The sequence below is a fragment of the Melospiza georgiana genome, chromosome 2, assembly GCF_028018845.1.
Source record: "Melospiza georgiana isolate bMelGeo1 chromosome 2, bMelGeo1.pri, whole genome shotgun sequence".
Classification (NCBI taxonomy): Eukaryota; Metazoa; Chordata; class Aves; order Passeriformes; family Passerellidae; genus Melospiza; species Melospiza georgiana.
The window spans coordinates 2,259,732-2,277,849 of NC_080431.1; the positions used below are offsets into that span (position 1 = coordinate 2,259,732).

The window sequence follows — 18,118 nt, forward strand, 5'->3', positions numbered from 1 at the left end:
GCGGGGGCGGCTCTTCCGGCGGGGCGGGGGCGCTCGGTACGCGCGGGGCGGCGGGGCCGCCATGGCGGAAGACGAGAGCGACCAGGAGTCGGAGCGGCTCAGCGAGGAGCTGGAGGCGCTGGCGGCGCCGGGGCTCCTGGCCGGGCTGCCCGCTCTGCTCCGCAGCCAGTACTACTGCCGCCGCTTCTGCCAGGTGAGCGCCGCGGCGCGGGGGCAGCGCCGGGTCAGCGGGGAGAGAGCCGGGCCGGGCCCTCACGCTGCCGGGCCGAGGAGCGGCTGCGGGGCGCGGCCCGGGAGAGCGGGGACGGGCCGGGCGGGCAGGGAGGCTCCCGGGGGGCACGGAGGGAAGGCGAGGCTGGTCCCGGAGCGGGCAGGGAGAGCCGGGGGCGGCTGCGGTACACGCGTGGTGCTGCCGGTGCTGCGGGCAGGACGATCCCGGTGGCCTCGCTTGCGTGGCCGAGAGGCGAGAAGGGCCTCGGGAACAGTTCTCGCCTCCCTGAGCGGATCAGACCAGGGTGTTCTATGATTTTTTGGGTTTTGTCCTTAGAAAAGCAGCGTTTTGTCGATGCGGGCCCGGGGTTCTTGTGCTCCTCGCAAGCCCTTAGGTGTGCCTTGCCGAGTGACAAGCACCAACAGGTTGCCGCTCCCGGTTGCTTTCATCAGCAGGTGTGGATGGAGCATCAGTTACCTGTGGTGTATTCCAGCCACGCCACTTGCTGCTGCCCAAGACACAGCCCGGAGGTTATTTTATGCAGAACTGCTTCATTTTATCAACTTTTTGACTTAGCTCACCTCTACAGTTGTCTTCTGCCATCTACAAAAGTGTGATGCCATGTTGTCACTTTGTTCCTGTGTCATCGTTCCGTGAAACACCCTGTTTGAAATATCATTTACTGTTATATGTGCTTAGAATAATGTCAGGGGGCATTCTGCTCACTTAAGTCCATGGGTTGCTTCTTTTTGGGGCTGTTCATCCTTTCATGTTGTCTTCTGTTTTATAATCTCTCAAGAATTGCAGAGCCCGTAAAAGGAGAAGCAAATGTTTTTGGAAGTCTGTCATTTTCTACAACTGTGAGGAATGACAACCATATTTGATTATGTTGGCTGTTTGGAAAGACATTAACTTTTGCTTGACCCTGGGGATTTTATCTTAATTTCTTCTCTCTGTGCTTACTGTATGCTGAATTCATTGTGTTGAGGAAGTCCAGACAAGTTGATAGCATCATGTACTAATGCCAGTTCCAGGGCAAAGTATGAATTAGTAGGAAGCAGAAGAAGAATTTTCCTGTGAAATAGTTGTATCACAAATGTTTTATGTGTTATATATCTCGTGTTGATTTATGCAGATTTTTGTGTGTAGGGAGATTGCCAAACTCTCTCCCCTACTTTGAGTTGATGAGCTCTCCAGAAAAGCAGCCAGTGTTCTGAGTATGGAGTATGTAAAGGGCTCTGCTCCTTTTCTCTTAAACTTTCTTTTCAACAATGCATAGTTTGAATAATCCTGATGAGAGTAAGTTAATATATTAACAGTTTGTCCCCAGGATTTTTTTTTTTTTTTTGCTTGTTTTGTGTAAATTTGGCCTGGTGTGAACAGCAGTCATGTGCTCAGGGTAATCAGTGTTTTGTTTAAGTATGCTTTTTAGTAATGGGGTTTTCTGCTGATTTAACTACATAAACACAAGATCCTAAGGGGTGTGATGGTGTGAAAAGCCTGTAGCTGTGTGACATTCATGGATTGACAACAAATGAAGTTTATGTGCTCCACATGAGCTCATTTTTCCTCCTGGGATTGACACTGTGTAACTATACACGTAACATATGTTTGTACTTTTCTATCCAGATCTCCTGCAGGATGTGTTTGGCTGCTGTGCGGCCTGAGCCTTCCCACCTCACTGCACTTTGCACTGCTAACACAGTTTGGCTTGTCTTTATACCCATTTGGCCCTCCTCAAGGTCCTGGTTTGTCTCCTGTGCCCCTGCTTTTGTGTCCTAAGAGGAGCAGCAGTTGTAGAAATAGTTGCTTAGTGATGGTGCGGTGAGTTTGGACTCCCCAAAAGAAACATTGTTATTTTCAGAATAACAAACTATCAAAACACTTGGCTGTGCTTCAGACATGGTGCTGGAGCTTGCTGTCACCTGAGAATAATTCTGTTTAGATTGCTTGTAGTTAAGCTGATCAAGTCTGAGCATCTCTCAGTAAGAACTACAGGATAAATGAGGCAAAGGGTATACAAAGCTTTTTTTAGTCTGTAGGTATGTTTTCTGTACACAAAACATCCTATTTATCTTTAAGAGAGTGGCTTAGAGCTTGAAATGCATTGCTGTGCACATCTTGCATCCTTAAGTGATGTTAGAAAGGTAAAAAACCTGCTGTGTACAGCCAGATTCAATTCCCTGGAGGCCTGGAGTATTGTAACTCAATTTGAGTTCTGGATTGATTAAGTGCCAGTTAAAGAAGATGAGGTGTCAGGATTATGAGAGCATTTTCCATAAGTTTATGGATAATGACAATTCAGTGATCCAAGATGCAGCTGGAACGTGGCATCTTGAAGCCCTTTTGTAGTTTTGGGATCTGGGTCTTGTAGGTGTTTGTGGTCATAGAGAGTTGTTACAGTCTGGATCTTTCAAGGCAAAATGGAATAAAATGTTTTCTTGGAATGCTATTTGAGATTGATGACATGGGCAAAGCAGAAATCAGGCTTTTTGTGGCTGGAAGGGAAAAAAGGCAGTTGGAAGATGAGTCAAGTGCCCAGCTTATGCATCTCACCAGCTGTTTCTGTGTTACTTTCTCCAATTTGCTGATGTGGCTTTTCTTATTTGTGGAGTTCCAGGCCCACTTGGATGTTGGGAAAAGCAAATCTGCTGTTCCCAGCTTTGGCAGGCAACAGAACAACGCATCTGTAACTACTTTGTAACTTAAAGACATTTGAAAGGTGGTACCTAGAAGAAACTCCCTCAGCCTAAGTGTTTGGAAGAGTTTGAGCTTGTGTTTGTGTGCAGAATTTGACATATTTTCAGGAGGTTTCTCAGGAACTGTAGCCATTGAGATGTTCCTGTGAGACAGAAATACAAGTGATGAAGGGCAGTAAAAACAGAATAGATGGGGCCTTTTTTGGTATGAGAGTTAAGGGGAATACTTTTGTAATTGGATGGATGACTTTCCAATTTTGTATGGCTTAAAAACAAACTTGAATGGTGAGCTGGGAAATGGATGTAGCTTCCTTCATTGCAATGGAAGTGGGTACAGTTTTATTAACTAGAAAAAGAAATTAACTTCTTTTTTGAGATTTTTCATAACTTTAATATGATAATATTATAAGTTGCTTGCAGCATTTCTCAGGGCTGCATAACTGGACTAGATGTTTTATGTTGTTGGTACTGCCTGGAATAAACACCAGGTGAGTTCATCTCAAGTAACAAGGTGATGCTGTGGGGGGTGAACACCTTGATCTGTTCTTCCTGTGGCATCAGCTTACAGCCTTCCAGCATGATCCCCCTCCTGAAAGAAAGATTACCTCCTTTGCTTACATTAATTGGTGGAAAAACAATTCTTGGGCTTATAAAAAAAAGTTAAGTAGTAAAATATAGTAACACACCAGAGAAGATAGTGTTTCCTGGATTTATTTTAGCAGGTAAAAAAAGACAGGGAGGGGTCTGTGACTCAGCTGTTGTTCATCTTGCTTTGTGGTGATGGAAGTAAAAAAATATACAACTTTAGATGTTTGTTCTTCTGACTTTGGGGTTAATGTTGTTTCACAGTTTTTGTGCCTAAATTTCAAAGTGGTTTTTTTTTGTCTCTTACTCTGGAGTTCGGATCAATAGTGGTTAAGTTGTTTTTATATTAAAAAACAAAACCAAAACAAGGGCAAAGAAAACCTTCCCAAACCTTTAGGTTCTGCCAGACTTTTTATTTTGGGCCTTTGGGATCCATATTTGATCTACATACACCATTTTAAGGCTCAGCTACAAAAGTCTTGCTTACATGAATACTAGCAGTGAAAAGTGATTTCTTCAACATCCTTGAAGCTTATGTCTCTGAAAAACACAATCTGTAATTTTGCACCACTTATTTGCTCATGTAGTAATTTGTGATGTTGTTGTTTTGGGGTTTTTGTACCTTCCTGAACAAATACGCTTTTTCCTTGTTAATGGCTCAAATTTTAAGACTGCTGTTGTAGCTAATATTTTACTTTTTCATGTTTTTGGATGTTGATATTGCTTGTGACATGACAGCTTGCAAAGGGCCTATCATACATTTCAGTAGCTAAATTTCAAAGAGTACCGTAAGTACTGGAAACTATTTAAATTTAAAATTTACCATGTCGTGGTGTTTTTTACACGTGGGACTGGTGGAAACCAGTGTGTTCAGTTTAGTTTTTGCTAGTTTAGTGTTGTGCTGCTTGAGTTTCAAATGAATTAACGTGTGAAAGGAAATCCACGTGGGTTTTACTGCCGAGGTGAGGATTTAGCAGTGTGTGCAGAAGGATGTCCTTGGCCTGGGTTCGGTGGTGTCACTCCTTCCTCTGACACTTGATGGCAAGGCTGATAAGGGTCTGTCATGCAAAGCTGGCCTTTGGTGGGTGAAGTGCGCTTGGCTCCTCATCCAGTCCATGAGATTTCACAATAGCAGTTGATTTGCAAGCTCTTTATCTGAAGATTGACTCCTCCAGGCTTCTAGTTCTCCAGTGCTCTTGTCATTAACATCATAAAATCTTTTCTTATTCACGTACTCAGGGTGATTCTCATCAGCTTTTGTGCCTGCTGTCCTTTCAGCTTTACCCTGGGAAACGATCTCCCTGTTTTACAAGTAGGATTAAGGAGTTACTCTTTTCCAAAAGAAACATTTGTGCAATACATTGTAGGCTTTTCCTGATCTTTGTAACATCTTTTTACTTCTCTGAAACTTTCTTCTTTGATACTTTTGAACTTTTAGGTATTGCTGCTTCTTCCGGTTTTAATGCCTTTTCATGAAGTATAGCTTTTGCATGGGAAGAAGCTTGTTATTTTTCCTTGGAAAAAATGTATCAGGATTATAACTTAGAAAGGAGTTGCAGGTTTTTATACCTAAAGGGAAGCTCTCCAGTGAGTGTTGCTTTAGTTTGATGCCTTTGCTACGTGGGCTTGTTCAAGTTAGTAAAGGCACGCGTGGTGCAGGAGCTAATAGAAAACTCCAGGAATTTCATCCTTTTGTTTAGATGGGGAAAAGTAATTGTACTACTTCACTGATATACCTAATAAACTGAGTTTTACAGGTTGCCTGTGGATGGGGATGTGAGCATTTTTGTGTTCACAAGATTGGCAGATCTCCCTTTCACATGTCAGCAAAACAATTCCTCTCATTAGCTGACTTTTTCATCTGGGGGGCTGAGGTGCTAATCAAAAGATGAGGAGGAATATTTCTATTTGTGAGTATGTGCATTTATCTCACAGCCATAAATCACTGCTCCAATCAGTCCAAACTGCTTTTCTAGAATTAATGTATAGTTTTCACTGTTGTGCAAGTGACAGAATATAAACACACGTGACTTTTTGGCTTGGCTAAATGTAATGGACAAACGGGTAGCCAATCTTGGGAAGTGTTCTTGCCTGAAGCAGGTTGAGGAGATGGATGAGATTTTAGTGATTAAGAGTAGGGAGAAAGCATTTAGCTTTAAGGGTAGTAACTTGTCTCATGGATGCATCATGCTGTTGTTGGGTGATGTTTTCTTTTGCCAGAAGTGTGATTATGTTTGGTTACTCCTTATATAATAGCCACATGTGAATTTCAGTAAAGGCTTTGCTTACATATTTTAGCATAAAGCCAGTTTCAACTTCTACATGTCAAGTAATATTTCATATTATCCTAAATCATAAGGCTTTTCCTACTCTCTATTTGTGTAGTAAAATCCTTATTTGTAAGGACATGGTTGGCTTGTTTGTATTTGGAAACAAAACAAAATGCTCTTCATCCACTAAGCAGGTTCAAAAGACAGTTAAAAAGCTGTGGTGTTTCCAGGAAGAGTAAATGTAGTATTACTCAAGTTCTAGAGCTGAACTTTGGTATCTGAGCTGCTCTGGTATTTCTGCTGATCAGGCAACTGTGGTGAGTGCTTTTAATTAAGGATTTTAATTTTCAGGAAACTTGGGTTTTTCTAAGCATGCCCTTTGGGTTTGTCCTCTCATGTGACAACCCTTACGTATGTTTATTGTAAGGAATGACAACCATTGCATTTGCCAAGAAGCTTTCTATGTCTGAAAACTATAAAGAGAAAAACTCATGGAATTGTTGTGGGTTTAATCCTGTGGTGACTTTACTGTTGAATCTCTCAAGAAATGATGGGAGTAACTTAGCTTGAAATTCTAGTATGATCAACTTTTAAAATTGGTGGGATTTTTAGTTTCTTTTTTTTTTTCTTGTATGGAGGAATAGGAAAAGCTGTAAAAAAAACTTGCAGCCTAGCACTGCATAAAACATTTGGGGTTTGTGTCCGGTGTATTTGCAGATCTAATTATTTGCAATGCTGTTTCTCTTAAGTCTTTGAAATACAGCCAAATAACTTTATATGTGCATATTTAATCACTTCAAATATATCTGTCGAATTAATCAGTCATAACATAATTTTATATGTGCATATTTAATCCTTTATAATATATGTGTATGATTAATCAGTTAAAACGTAAAATTCCAAGAAAAGCTGTTGTTTCACTGCTACAGTCCAGGTTTTTACTTAGTACCTTGTTATTTTTGGGGTTAGCTGTCTTAGCTGTGTGCTCAGAAGTTTTTGATGAGTCTGGTTTTGATTTTTTTAAGGGGACACATCTGAGTCTTGGATTTTCCTCTAAGTTAGTAAAACCTGTTAAAGGAGGGGAAGCAGTGTGTTGGTGTGGGGGAAAGATGGAGCTGAATGGGGGATTTGGTGTCAGGAGGGTGCTTCAGCCTCCTTTTAGTATCTTTATCTGCTCTGAATGAGAGAGGGAAAGCAAAAAGGCCCAGTCCCTTTATGGTTATTGGCAATGCCAGGTACAGACAGACTGAGGAGTGGTGCTTTAAGGATATTAAAAATTGCACTCTAACAGACTTTGAAAGCACCTGTTGCAGAAAGTCACATTAAAAAGGGTTGCTTCCCTTCTGGTTTTCTGTGTATTGAACAAGGCCACTGTGCTTTGACAATGTTATGTTCTTTTTTTTCTTGGTTGATTTCACTGTGTTGAAATTGGTGTGCCTGTTCAAAATGTGCTGATCAACTTTCACTTATGTTCTGCTTTGCAGTTCTCGTTCAAAGTATGGTATCTTGAGTATTCAGTACAAAAGAAGAGCTTGGTTTCTATTACAGGAAAAGTTATTCCATGAGAACTTAAAAACAGGCCTTGAAGTACACATTGTTCCCTGCCCCTCTTTCTGTACAGAATGTGTGTGAAGTGTGGTTTGGAATTTATTATTTTATACCTGGTTTAGCTTTTTGTCCACACACACTCCCCACACCCCATCTCTTCCCGATTGTTGCAAGTCTGCTGAGAATTGACCAGTTAGAGTTCTTTTTCCTGTGGTTGATGAATTCAGGGTTTCAGGTTATCTACATTCAGGAATAGTTTGCTATTCCTGATTTTCCTGAGCAGTTTGGGATGGGGGGCTGTTTCTGTTTTGGTACATTTGAGCTGCAGACCAACTGCCAGGCCAAGGTGGTGTTGCTGCTGTGTTCCTTTCTTTGCTGGCTCTGGTGTTTGTGTGGCAGAGGAGCTGGTGCAGACTGGGACTGATGGCTTTTTTTGGGGAGAGGCTGTTCCCTGCCCAGTAATTCCTAACTGAGCTTACAGTGGGTTCAGATGAGTGCTGGAGGTGAAGTGAGGGATGTACAGTAGGACACAAAATGTTGCTTTATTGCTTGAACTAATTTGAGTGTATCTATACTGTGCCCATCAGGTGTGAGCTTTGTGGGAAGTGATGCTTTATTTCCACCTTTGTTTGACCTTTTGGAGGCTCACACTTCTAAAGGATGTTTTTTGTTTCTGTCTGCTTTGTTTTTCTAAGGCTTTTGTGGTTTTCTCTAAAAGGGACTTTGCTAAAAGTATTTCAGGGAACTTTTCATAGATCTGTGAGGCAGGGCTATCAAAAACAGTGTTAAGTCTTCTGAAGAGGAAGAGTATTTATGTACAAGTCGGCTAATTTTTCTTCAATTGACTTAGGTATTTGCTGCATTAAGCTAAGTTTGTCAAACAAATTACTAAAATGAGTTTGGAAAACTTCAAATCTACATACAAGTATGGATCCATCTCAGCTGCTGTTGCCTTAGATCCATCCTAGGTCTAAATAAAGCTAAATTTACTCATTTGATCAGATAAGGAAGAGGGGCTGGAATGTTTGTTACTCTGCTGACATAAAGGCTGGAGGAGTGCAGGCTACTCTTTCCCCTCTCGGAAAGTTTTTAGATGAGAACGTCTGGATGTTGTTACAGACTCTCTAATTTGCATCCCCTTGCAAAATAAAAGCTTGTGTTTAAATGCAGAGTGCAATATCTACTGTGGCACAGCATAAGAAGAAAGTATTTCCTGTGTTATCCTCTGAAAAGAGTAGCTGAAGGTTCCTTGTGATGTTCCTTTCACCATCTAGGTCATAAACCAGAAAACAGTTTTTTAAGTTACAAACTCTTCCTGAGGGAGAAGGTGGGAAGCTAAAGCAGGTACAGTGTACATTGCTGCTTCTTTCTGCCCAAGGAGAATGTCTTGGATGATAATGTGCATTTCCATGGTTGTGCCTAGGTTGTTGAAGACTATGCTGGGAGGTGGCAGGTGCCTCTGCCTCAGCTGCAGGTGCTGCAGACGGCGCTGTGCTGCTTCACGTCTGCCTGCGTGTCCTTCCCAGCCGAGTGCGAGCACGTGCAGTATGTACTGAGTAGCCTTGCTTTGTGAGTACTTCTTCTTTTGGTATTCCTTCCTTTACCATAGCAAAAGGGTTTCAGATCCTCACAGCTCCCCAGAGGGGTTTTACAGGTGGTGTAGCTACACAGAACCAAAAATTGCTTATTAGAATTTATTTTCGTCTTTCTTGTGTCCTTCTTAAATATTCAAGTTGGCTATGATGGTGTTTTGTCATAAGGGGTGTCTGGCAAAATGAATAATCTTCAGAAATAAGTTATCATCATAACCTTATTTTGGAGTATTTGAAGACCAACCTTTGCCAGTTGATAATTTTAAATCATCTCAAATTTTTACTTCTGTACATATAGCGATGTAATCAGCTAAAATATTTAAGATAAATGTCTTAAGAAAGAAGTCAATTACTTGGAAGTTGTATGGATTTTTATGTTTGAGTCATCGAAATGCTTCTGGAAATTACTTGTCATGCAGTTAACTGACCCAAAGTCACATTCAGCTTCAAGAACTGCATGATGTTGTTTGATAAATTTTGCTTAAATTTTATTTTTCTTGATGCATTGGTCATTTTCCCACATGAAGATTGAAACTGTCAGGGTAATAAAGTACATAATGAAAAATAAATGCTGTCTTTAAATGTTGCTGAAGCTTCACTGTGGACATTTCCTGTTTTGTGTGTGTGAAACTGCTTGAGAGAGCACTATTTATGGCATCATAAGACCACAATTTTCGAAGTTACATGAAAACATAGTGACATCTGTTGCAGTGGATTTTTTCACTAGTTTTAAGGAAAAAACCTACAGAGTTCAAACTACTTTTAAATAGCAAAGCTTGGGAGGTAAAAAGCTGGAAATTCAGGTATTTTTTTGGATGGATACTTTCTGGATCATCAAGAAGGAAATTGCTCACTGAGCTCCTGTGACCCTTGTCTGTTTTGGTTTTTGAGACTGGGTTTACTCCATGAGATTTGCTTCCATTCTAGGATGTCAGATTATTTATTCCTCTGCCTGGCTGGCACAGTTTTGCATGTGATATGATATAAAGGGATCCCAGGGCTTAGTAGCTGCAGTTACCTGGGCAACCTTCTTGAATCTCTTTTGAAAATTCAGTGTATATTAGGTCTTAGTTCTTGGAGAGCAAAACTCAGCCTGACTGTATTGTCATCCTTGAGTAAGATTTCCTTGGTAACCAGACAATAAACTGTTAACAGGAACAACTGGTTTATTTCCTATACTTAATAACCTTGCTATTCATATCAAATGAAGCAGCATCTGCATTAATATCAGGGGATTTTAAAATGGTGCCACACTGGTGTTTTGAGGCAATCTTCTGATGCCAAAGCAGTGATGTGATCAATATAGATGGATATAAATGTGGATATGCAGTGCTGCAGACAGTTTTGAAATAAACAAAGTTAGAACTGACTGTAGTAATTCTAACTGGAGACTGGTGATGAGGAAACAAAAATATTTTGATGGCTTCCTACATTGGCCTGTGAGTAAGTGCATTGATCAAGCAGAAAATTGTAGTCTACACTTGTTTGCTATTGATTTCCAGATTTTTTTTTGCAAGATGTTCCTCTTTTTAAGTCAGTCAAAACAAATTTAAATACAAGCATGCATGACTTGCTCTAATTAGTTTTGTCTTATTATTTAAGTTCCAGTTTGGTTGCTTGCCAGATCATGATGTGACTCATGGCTGACCTTTCCTGAGAGTCAAGTATGCTGCAAAATTTTGTTTAACATGAAATGAGTTCATGTGTTTTTTCAGAACCACGTACTTATTTGGGTAGGGATTGTTTTTTCATTGCATATTTGAATTGAGATACACAGGCTTAGCCTTGAGAGAAATTCTGTCACTGAACATAATAAGTTTGTGTCTATTTCTCTTAAGCCTGTTTTTGGCATAGTTAATCATTGGTTATAAAAAAAAAAAACTTGTGCATAATCTATTGGAAATATAATTTTATGGTACTTTTCCATTATTCCTATAGAAAACTTAATTTTGTCTGTGAGTATTAAGGCTTATTTGAATGCACATGTTTAATGAAAATGTTACTGAGGAGAAAAAATGCCTTTAATTTGCACAGTATTCTTGAAGTCCTGCCTGTTCCTCTGGGAGTTGCTCAGTTCTTGTCTGCTGCCCTTGACTTTGTCAATCAGCAATTGCAGCTCATTAGTGCAGTGCCTTCCTGGTACTTTTTCCAATAGAAATGAAATTTCTCAGAATCTTTAGGCAGAACAGGAACAGTTGCACTGCAGATCCATGACTGCCAAGTTTTTGATTGAATTCTTTCAACTGCATTATCTGGAAGGAGGCTTTTATAAACAAAAACCTGAATTGAAAGGAGATCTGGAAAGCTGCTTTTTACCAACTTCTCTGATTCTGTAACAGGATTTAAAGGAACTACCATGCTAGACCAGTATTTTAAGATGATACAAACCATGGAGACCACAAATCAGTTTGAATTGAAGCAGCTTTGAAAGTATTAGTCCTTTCTTCACCCATTTCTGCCACCTCTTTTTGGGGTAACACTTCTGAATTCATCTTGCTGGACAAAGACCTGATCTGATTAAAAGCTTGGTGGTGGTAAAATGCTAGTAGTATGAATTTGAATGCCACACAGAAGGTGAACATAGTTTTGTTTGCATATCTGCACAAAAGCTGTCCTCTACTAAATAGTCTTCAAAAGCTTCTTTTTTTTTTGAAAAGATAAAATAATTAATACCTTTAAACCAACATCTTAATAGAGAGACTTCAGTTATGGCAAGACAGGCTGAAATGAAATAGTGTGTTTGTAGTAAGTGCCTGAAAACAGGAATTGTTGGCCACCAGAAATCTTTGAGTGACTCCACATGGCACAAGTCTAGAATTCACAGAATTCCTGGTTTTGGTTTGAGTGCTGCTAAAAGTAAGACTTAAGAGTAGTTTCATTTTTTGAATCAATGTTTTTAGTTTGACTTGTCACTACTTCTGTTTTTTAGGAGTCTTTTTGAATTGCTGCTGTTCTTTGGAAAGGATGAGTTCTATGAAGATCCTTTGAAAGATATTCTAGGTTCAATCCAGGTAGTGTTGCCTACTTTCTTATAAACTTCTAATATTATTTTAGTAGATGTAAAGATGGTTTTTGTGACTGTATGACCTGGAGGAAATGTGCCATTATAGTGAAAGAAACTTCACTTGTTTATGTTTATTTAGATCTTAATGCCATTCAGTTCATGACATGAAATCTCACATTTCCCCTCTGGTTTTAATCAGTAAATTTGAAATTAAAGCTTCATCTCAATGAAGTCTTCAAGTCAGCGTAAACGTGGGTTGGTCTGTTCTTTGGTAGATTGGGACAGAGTTTTCTATGTCTGTGTAAAACTGCATAAGATAAGTGACCTAGATTAAGAACTTGTTTTGCCAGGTAAGCGTGGGGTTTGGTTTGTGTTGTCTTTTATTTTAATACCTGAATGGATTTTTAGGGTTGTGCCACCATGAGAGGAAGCTCTGTAGGGAAAGAAAGGATGAAAAGCTGGGTTGTGTCTCTATTAATACTGCTCCTGGAACTGCAGTTTGAGAAAAAGCTTTTCCTTTGCTGTTTTTATGTTGATACCTGTCTATTGCTGCTTCTCCAAATTAATGTGCCAGCACTGTTTCTGCATCAGTTGTGTAATCAAACTGGCAGTGAAAAGCAGGTAATTGTATGTGGATGGAAGCCACTGTTCTACTGCTTTTTTTGTTTCAATATTGGGTAACTCATTACTAAAATTTTCTGTTGATTAATGGTGTTGTTGACACTTTTACAGCAAATAATGCATGGGGATGAGAGGGAACTTGACATGTGAAATTAATGGCTGGCTAAAGCATTCCATGATATTACAGGCAAACATAATTCCTGTTATGCAGAGATCTGGAGAAAAATGATTGCTTGAGGGCTGGTGACTCATGGCTTAAATCAGTTTTTCCCTCAGAAATCACAAATCCAGCTCAACATGTCTAAGTCTGTGCAGGATGTCATGAGGTGAAGGCTTGTCTCAGTGTGTGCCAGTAATACCTCCAGTCCAAGTTGGTTTTGCATTGTTATACAAATGGAAGGCTCTTTCTGAGGGCTGTAGAAGCCATGAGTTTGACCTTCAGCAGTTCTGTATTGCTATTTGTAGATAATATCAGTTGTTGCTTTAGGGCTTTCTGTATGGTTAGTGAAAGACTTTGTAGCTCCAATTACTGACTGAGGAAATACTCAGCCATGCATGGGTTTCTTGGTTTGTATCTTTGGGATAATCTTACTGTTTTAGACAACATATTTTTGTTCTTTCTAATTGTTTCTCTTTGTGTGCTTAGGAATGTCAGAACCTTCTAAACAAATACAGGAATCTGAACCTGGAACTAGTGACTCGAATCATTCGAGATGGTGGACCATGGGAGGATCCAGTATTACAAGCAATTCTTAAAGCAAAGCCTGTGTCACAGGAATTAGGTACTTCATTTATCACAGTCATTTTCCAGAGTACTGAAAAAATGTGTTCAGTTTGGTTTTTTAAAAATATGTGGGGTCAGGTGTTATCAGCTGGCATTGCAGTGTTTTAACTATTTTTCTGTAGTAAAATGTGCTGGTCTCTTTTTTGTTTGAAAGGAAGCTGAATTTCTTTGCTAATTTAAGTTTGCTTTTATAATGTAGAGATCATATTTGTGATTTTGTATCACTGGCAGCGATGGAGTAGTTCATAAAATTCACAGGGTGCATTTCCCAAATCTAAGTGTTCACTTAAAGCATGGAGACCAACTTGATTTCATTTAGACTCCTGAAATAACATGATTGGAGAGGGTCTGATGTGTATTTGTCTCCTGGCACTCTGACTCATTTAATTTGTCTCTTCACTTGTAAATACTTGGTCTTGTGGCTTTTCTTGGTTCTGTTTCCAATAATGCTCATGGCTACATGTGACAGCTGCTTTCTGTTTATGGATATGTAATTCCTGGAGCTGGGAAAGGTGCAGTGCATGGGAACAAAATCACTGGAATGTTAATGAAAGTTCCTAGGAGGAAAAATACCCAAGCTACAGTCAAGTCTTTACTAATATGTCAAGCAACAGTGTTCCTCAGGGGACCTCTTAGAAGTTGTATTTAGATTGATAGTGATAGGAAATTCCAGCTCTGCTCAGTTATTATGGTGTAGTGCCTGATAGAAACTCATCACTGTGTTTGTGACTGTGTTCATTGAGAGAGCACTGAAGACAGGACAGCTCAGTGAGCTGCCTCCTTAACCAGAACAAGGGTTTTGATAGCAAATTAACATGATTATCCCTTTGTTGTTCTGCCTCTTTTGTGAAGCAACTCCTTGAGCAACAGATGTACCCATTATTTTTATTAGGTATCTCATAAAGTTCTGGTCAAATAAGTACAGAAACAAAATGAAAACCAAGATGAACCTTGTTTTGTTCTGCATCCCATGATTTTGGTGATTATGATGGGGAATTAGGTCTTGATCTCCATCTCTCTAGCAAGGAATTAGTTTAGTCCTTTGCTGTAATGTTTCTCTTGGGCATCGTGAATCCTCTCTGTGATGGGTTACTGTTTGAGGATGTTTGTTTTTAACCTGGCAAAGCAGGAATGAAGCCTGTTATCACTAGATGGGCACTTTGTTCCCCTTTGTTCCAGGCTGCATCTCCTTCCCCTCTGCTGAGAGATTTTCTCTCCTTTTACCTTGATAGCCTCACACACACCCTTGACACATCTCATCTTTACTGACAAACGTTTTATTTTAGATAATTTATATTTTGAGAGCTTGTTCTTTCTTCCTCTGACTTCCTCTAAAATTTGAATCTTGTGAAGTCTTACACAAAGCAAACATCCTGTGTTGCTTTATAGGCTCACAGTGTGTATTTTGAAACTTGGCCATGTAGCTCCCTCAGGGGTTATTTAAATAGGAAAACCTGCCTATTATTGCTGAATCACCAACCATTCCTTGCAAAAATCAGTTTGTGTGAACTACATAATCCTGTCCTGGATTCATTAACTCCATGGAGAAGCTTAGGCCAAGACAAACCTCTCTGTGTCTGTCTCTGAAGGAATTGTAGTAAACTTGGAGATGTCTCAATCTCTTTGGAGATGGCTGGAAACAAAGCAGTCATGGAGTTGAAAGAAAAATAGTAGGCTTGAAACATAGGCACTTGGAATGGACTGGGGAGAGTAAGGTGGGCATCTGGAAGAGAACATGTCAGAGGTGCAGTCAGAAGGAGCAGTTAATGAGTTTCTGGCCTGCTGCTTGATGTCTGTTGCTCTAAAGCAAAGCATCACTGCTTGGGTAGGAATGTTTCTTAGTGTATCTCAGCCTTGGCCAAACACTACTGTAGTTGGCAGTTGTCTTTGGTTTGGGGGGTTAGAAGAGCTCTGTCTGCTGCCCTGGGAAAATAGGACAGTCCAGGACAGGGAGGGAGCACTGCCTTGCCAGCAGCGTCAGTAAAACTTTGGAAACAGAGGAGGCTGTAGGAACCCCCATCCTTGGGAGCTCCTGCTGGCACTGGTGTAGGGTGTGGAGATGCCTTTCCCTGGGAGAGGAGGCTGTCAGAGTCTCATTTGTGAAGCAGAAGGGACCTGAGAGTTCCCCACACCAAGTGGGAAATACTGAACAGGGTGAGCAGTGCAGTTCTCACTCCTTTAAGGGGAAAGGGTGTTACAGCTACTTGTTAGATGGGCAGCATTTCCTTACCATTAGCACTTATCAGAGCTGAGTTCTTCCAGCCTTATTTTTCAGTAATGCTTGCATACAAAACAGAGGATGTAGTTTATTATCCTAAGGGTGGTAATTCAGTAGAGGAGAGGCCTGTACTTGGCTCTAAGGACTTATCCATATAATGAGTTTTTCTTGCAGTTCATCACCCCCATTAGACACTGGCTTGCCTTTTAGTCCTTTTCTGAATTTGTTCTCTAAAGTGCTGAAGGATAATGGGAATGAGATGTTTCTTTCTTACAGTGCATCTGTTAACAAATCAAATTGAAATCTGACACCTTGGATTGTACTGCTTAAATGTTCATTAGCATGGAACACTGCTAGCTTGCATAAAAATAGAGATGCTGGAGAAATCTTGGGTTTAAGTGTAAGAAAGTATTTAAATCCTTAAAAAAAGCTTTATCTGAAAGGTTATTGTACAAGTAATCTCTTCATTTTGGGGGAAGAAAACTTCTTAGTTCTGATTGTAGTTTTTAGTAACCATTTTGTAATCATCAATTTAAATTGCTTGTAATTAATACAGATCCTTTCTAAGGGATGAATTTTCTGCCTTCACTGACTTTAAATTGACAATCTTTCTCTCTTTAAAACATGAAATACTAAAGTACTAAAGTTATAGCCTTGTAGCTAGTGATGTTTTAGCTTGTAATCAACAGAGATACTACAATCTGTATGATCATTTATAAAAATGCAAAGCATGTCTTGTAGGTATTTATGAATTTCCAGTTACTTCAATGTTGAGTATTTTCAGTATCTCACTTGAATTTTTTTTCATTCAAATATTAGTGTTAATATTACCTTCTAGAGCTAAAAAAGATTTCCAGAAATGAGGAGCCAGAATTTAAAGATATTTTGATAGGAATTGTGCCCAGTAACCCTTTCAGAGGAAGATATGTTTTCCAAGCAAGCAAAATCAAGGCATTCAAAGCTTTTTAAGGCAATAGCCTGTGAATTGCAGTTAACTTTGTTCACTACTTTGAGGTCTTACATTTTAATGGATAATGAGTATCTTGAGGTTTTAAAAAATATTTATAATTATAGCTTTGGAGGTGATGTCAATCCTGTGCTTCTGACAGTCACACATGTTCCACTGCTTAGAAAGGAGGGAATTTTCTTTCTTTAAAATGCTCACATCTGCTTCTATACAATATAAATTTCACCAATCCTTTGTAGCACCTTCTGTTAACTTGTTAGAAACAAAATACTGAATTAGATTACTGGTTTAAGAAAAATAACGTTTCTGTTTCGAAGCGGAACAGATTTCTTATGGTATTTAATATTTTATAGACTTTTTTTAGCAGAGCCTATATTTTTTCTTAATATTATTTGTTATTAAAGACAGCATTACATTTAGATATATTTGTTGTTTGGACTTCATATTCTAATTGCCTTTAAATCTCTCTTTTCTGTGCAGTTAACAAATATTTAAGCTCTGAAAATCCACTGTTCTTTGAACTCCGTGCCAGATACCTTATTGCCTGTGAACGCATCCCTGAGGCAATGGCTCTTATCAAATCTTGCATAAATCATCCAGATATCAGTAAAGATCTGTATTTCCATCAAGCTCTTTTCACCTGTCTTTATATGTCACCATTAGAAGATCAGCTATTCCAGGAGGTATTGTTTGTCAGTATACATTTCTTTTTTTAAAATGAAGTGGTGCTTTATACTTGCTGTGTATGAGTTGTCAAGAGGAGCATGTGGGACTCTGATTTTGTGGAACCAAATGTCATAAAATCAGGCAGCCACATTGGTGTTGCTCAACTTTGTGCTGGCTTAAGCTTGGAAAAGTTGAATGTGAAGTGCCTACAAATCTTACTGGCCTAAATGCATTTTTTTGGTCAAGTATTCTGGTAGATCTAGTCCCTAAATATTTTGTGACTTCAGTGTATTGACTATTTTACTATTAACAGTTTTAGTAAAAGCACTTGTGCCTAATTAACATTAATCATACATGATATAGTTTTGTTCAAGTTTTTTAATGATGCCCCAATATGTAAAATGGCACTTGAGCTGATTTGATTTGAGCTATTTTATCACTAATAGCACTTGGGAGATAACAGTGGATTTCTTGATCTTTTTTCAAGAACAAGCTACCCAAAATGGCAAGAACAAGTGCTTTTGTGTTGTGTTTTAATTTCTCAGACAATTATTTCTTAGAGTAATGACCATCAGAATATGAAAGAGCTTGAAATCCTTGTAAAATCTTTACTTATAGATGTACACAAAAACCATTTCAAAGATGTCCTGTGTTAATAGCAATTCCTGAAGTTTTTAGTAGAGCAAGATCTGGTTGGTTTTGATTTCATGTCAGCAAATTGACCTAAATTTATTTTATTTTAATTGTATAGCACTTGTTGAGGACTGATTGCAAGAGTGGAATTGAGATCATCTGCAACACTGAAAAAGAAGGGAAGACTACCTTAGCCTTACAGCTTTGTGAATCCTTCCTAGTCCCACAGCTCCAAAATGGGGACATGTATTGTATATGGTAAATACTTTATTTCTGGGGAAGCAGCTGAACAGAAAATACATGCTTATTGCCAAAATGAA

General features: G+C 39.3%; 1 protein-coding gene across 1 annotated transcript in view; it reads left to right on the forward strand.

The window, feature by feature from the left end:
* The first annotated feature begins 58 nt into the window (after window positions 1–58).
* ZNF654 (zinc finger protein 654) overlaps window positions 59–18,118 on the forward strand; it is a 30,045-nt gene continuing 11,985 nt past the window's right edge. Inside the window, exons 1-6 of the mRNA XM_058018608.1 lie at window positions 59–193; window positions 8,737–8,882; window positions 11,835–11,916; window positions 13,177–13,312; window positions 16,980–17,182; window positions 17,917–18,056. Of these exons, the coding sequence (XP_057874591.1) occupies window positions 62–193; window positions 8,737–8,882; window positions 11,835–11,916; window positions 13,177–13,312; window positions 16,980–17,182; window positions 17,917–18,056 (839 nt within the window). The 5' untranslated portion in view covers window positions 59–61. The remainder of the gene's footprint in view (window positions 194–8,736; window positions 8,883–11,834; window positions 11,917–13,176; window positions 13,313–16,979; window positions 17,183–17,916; window positions 18,057–18,118) is intronic.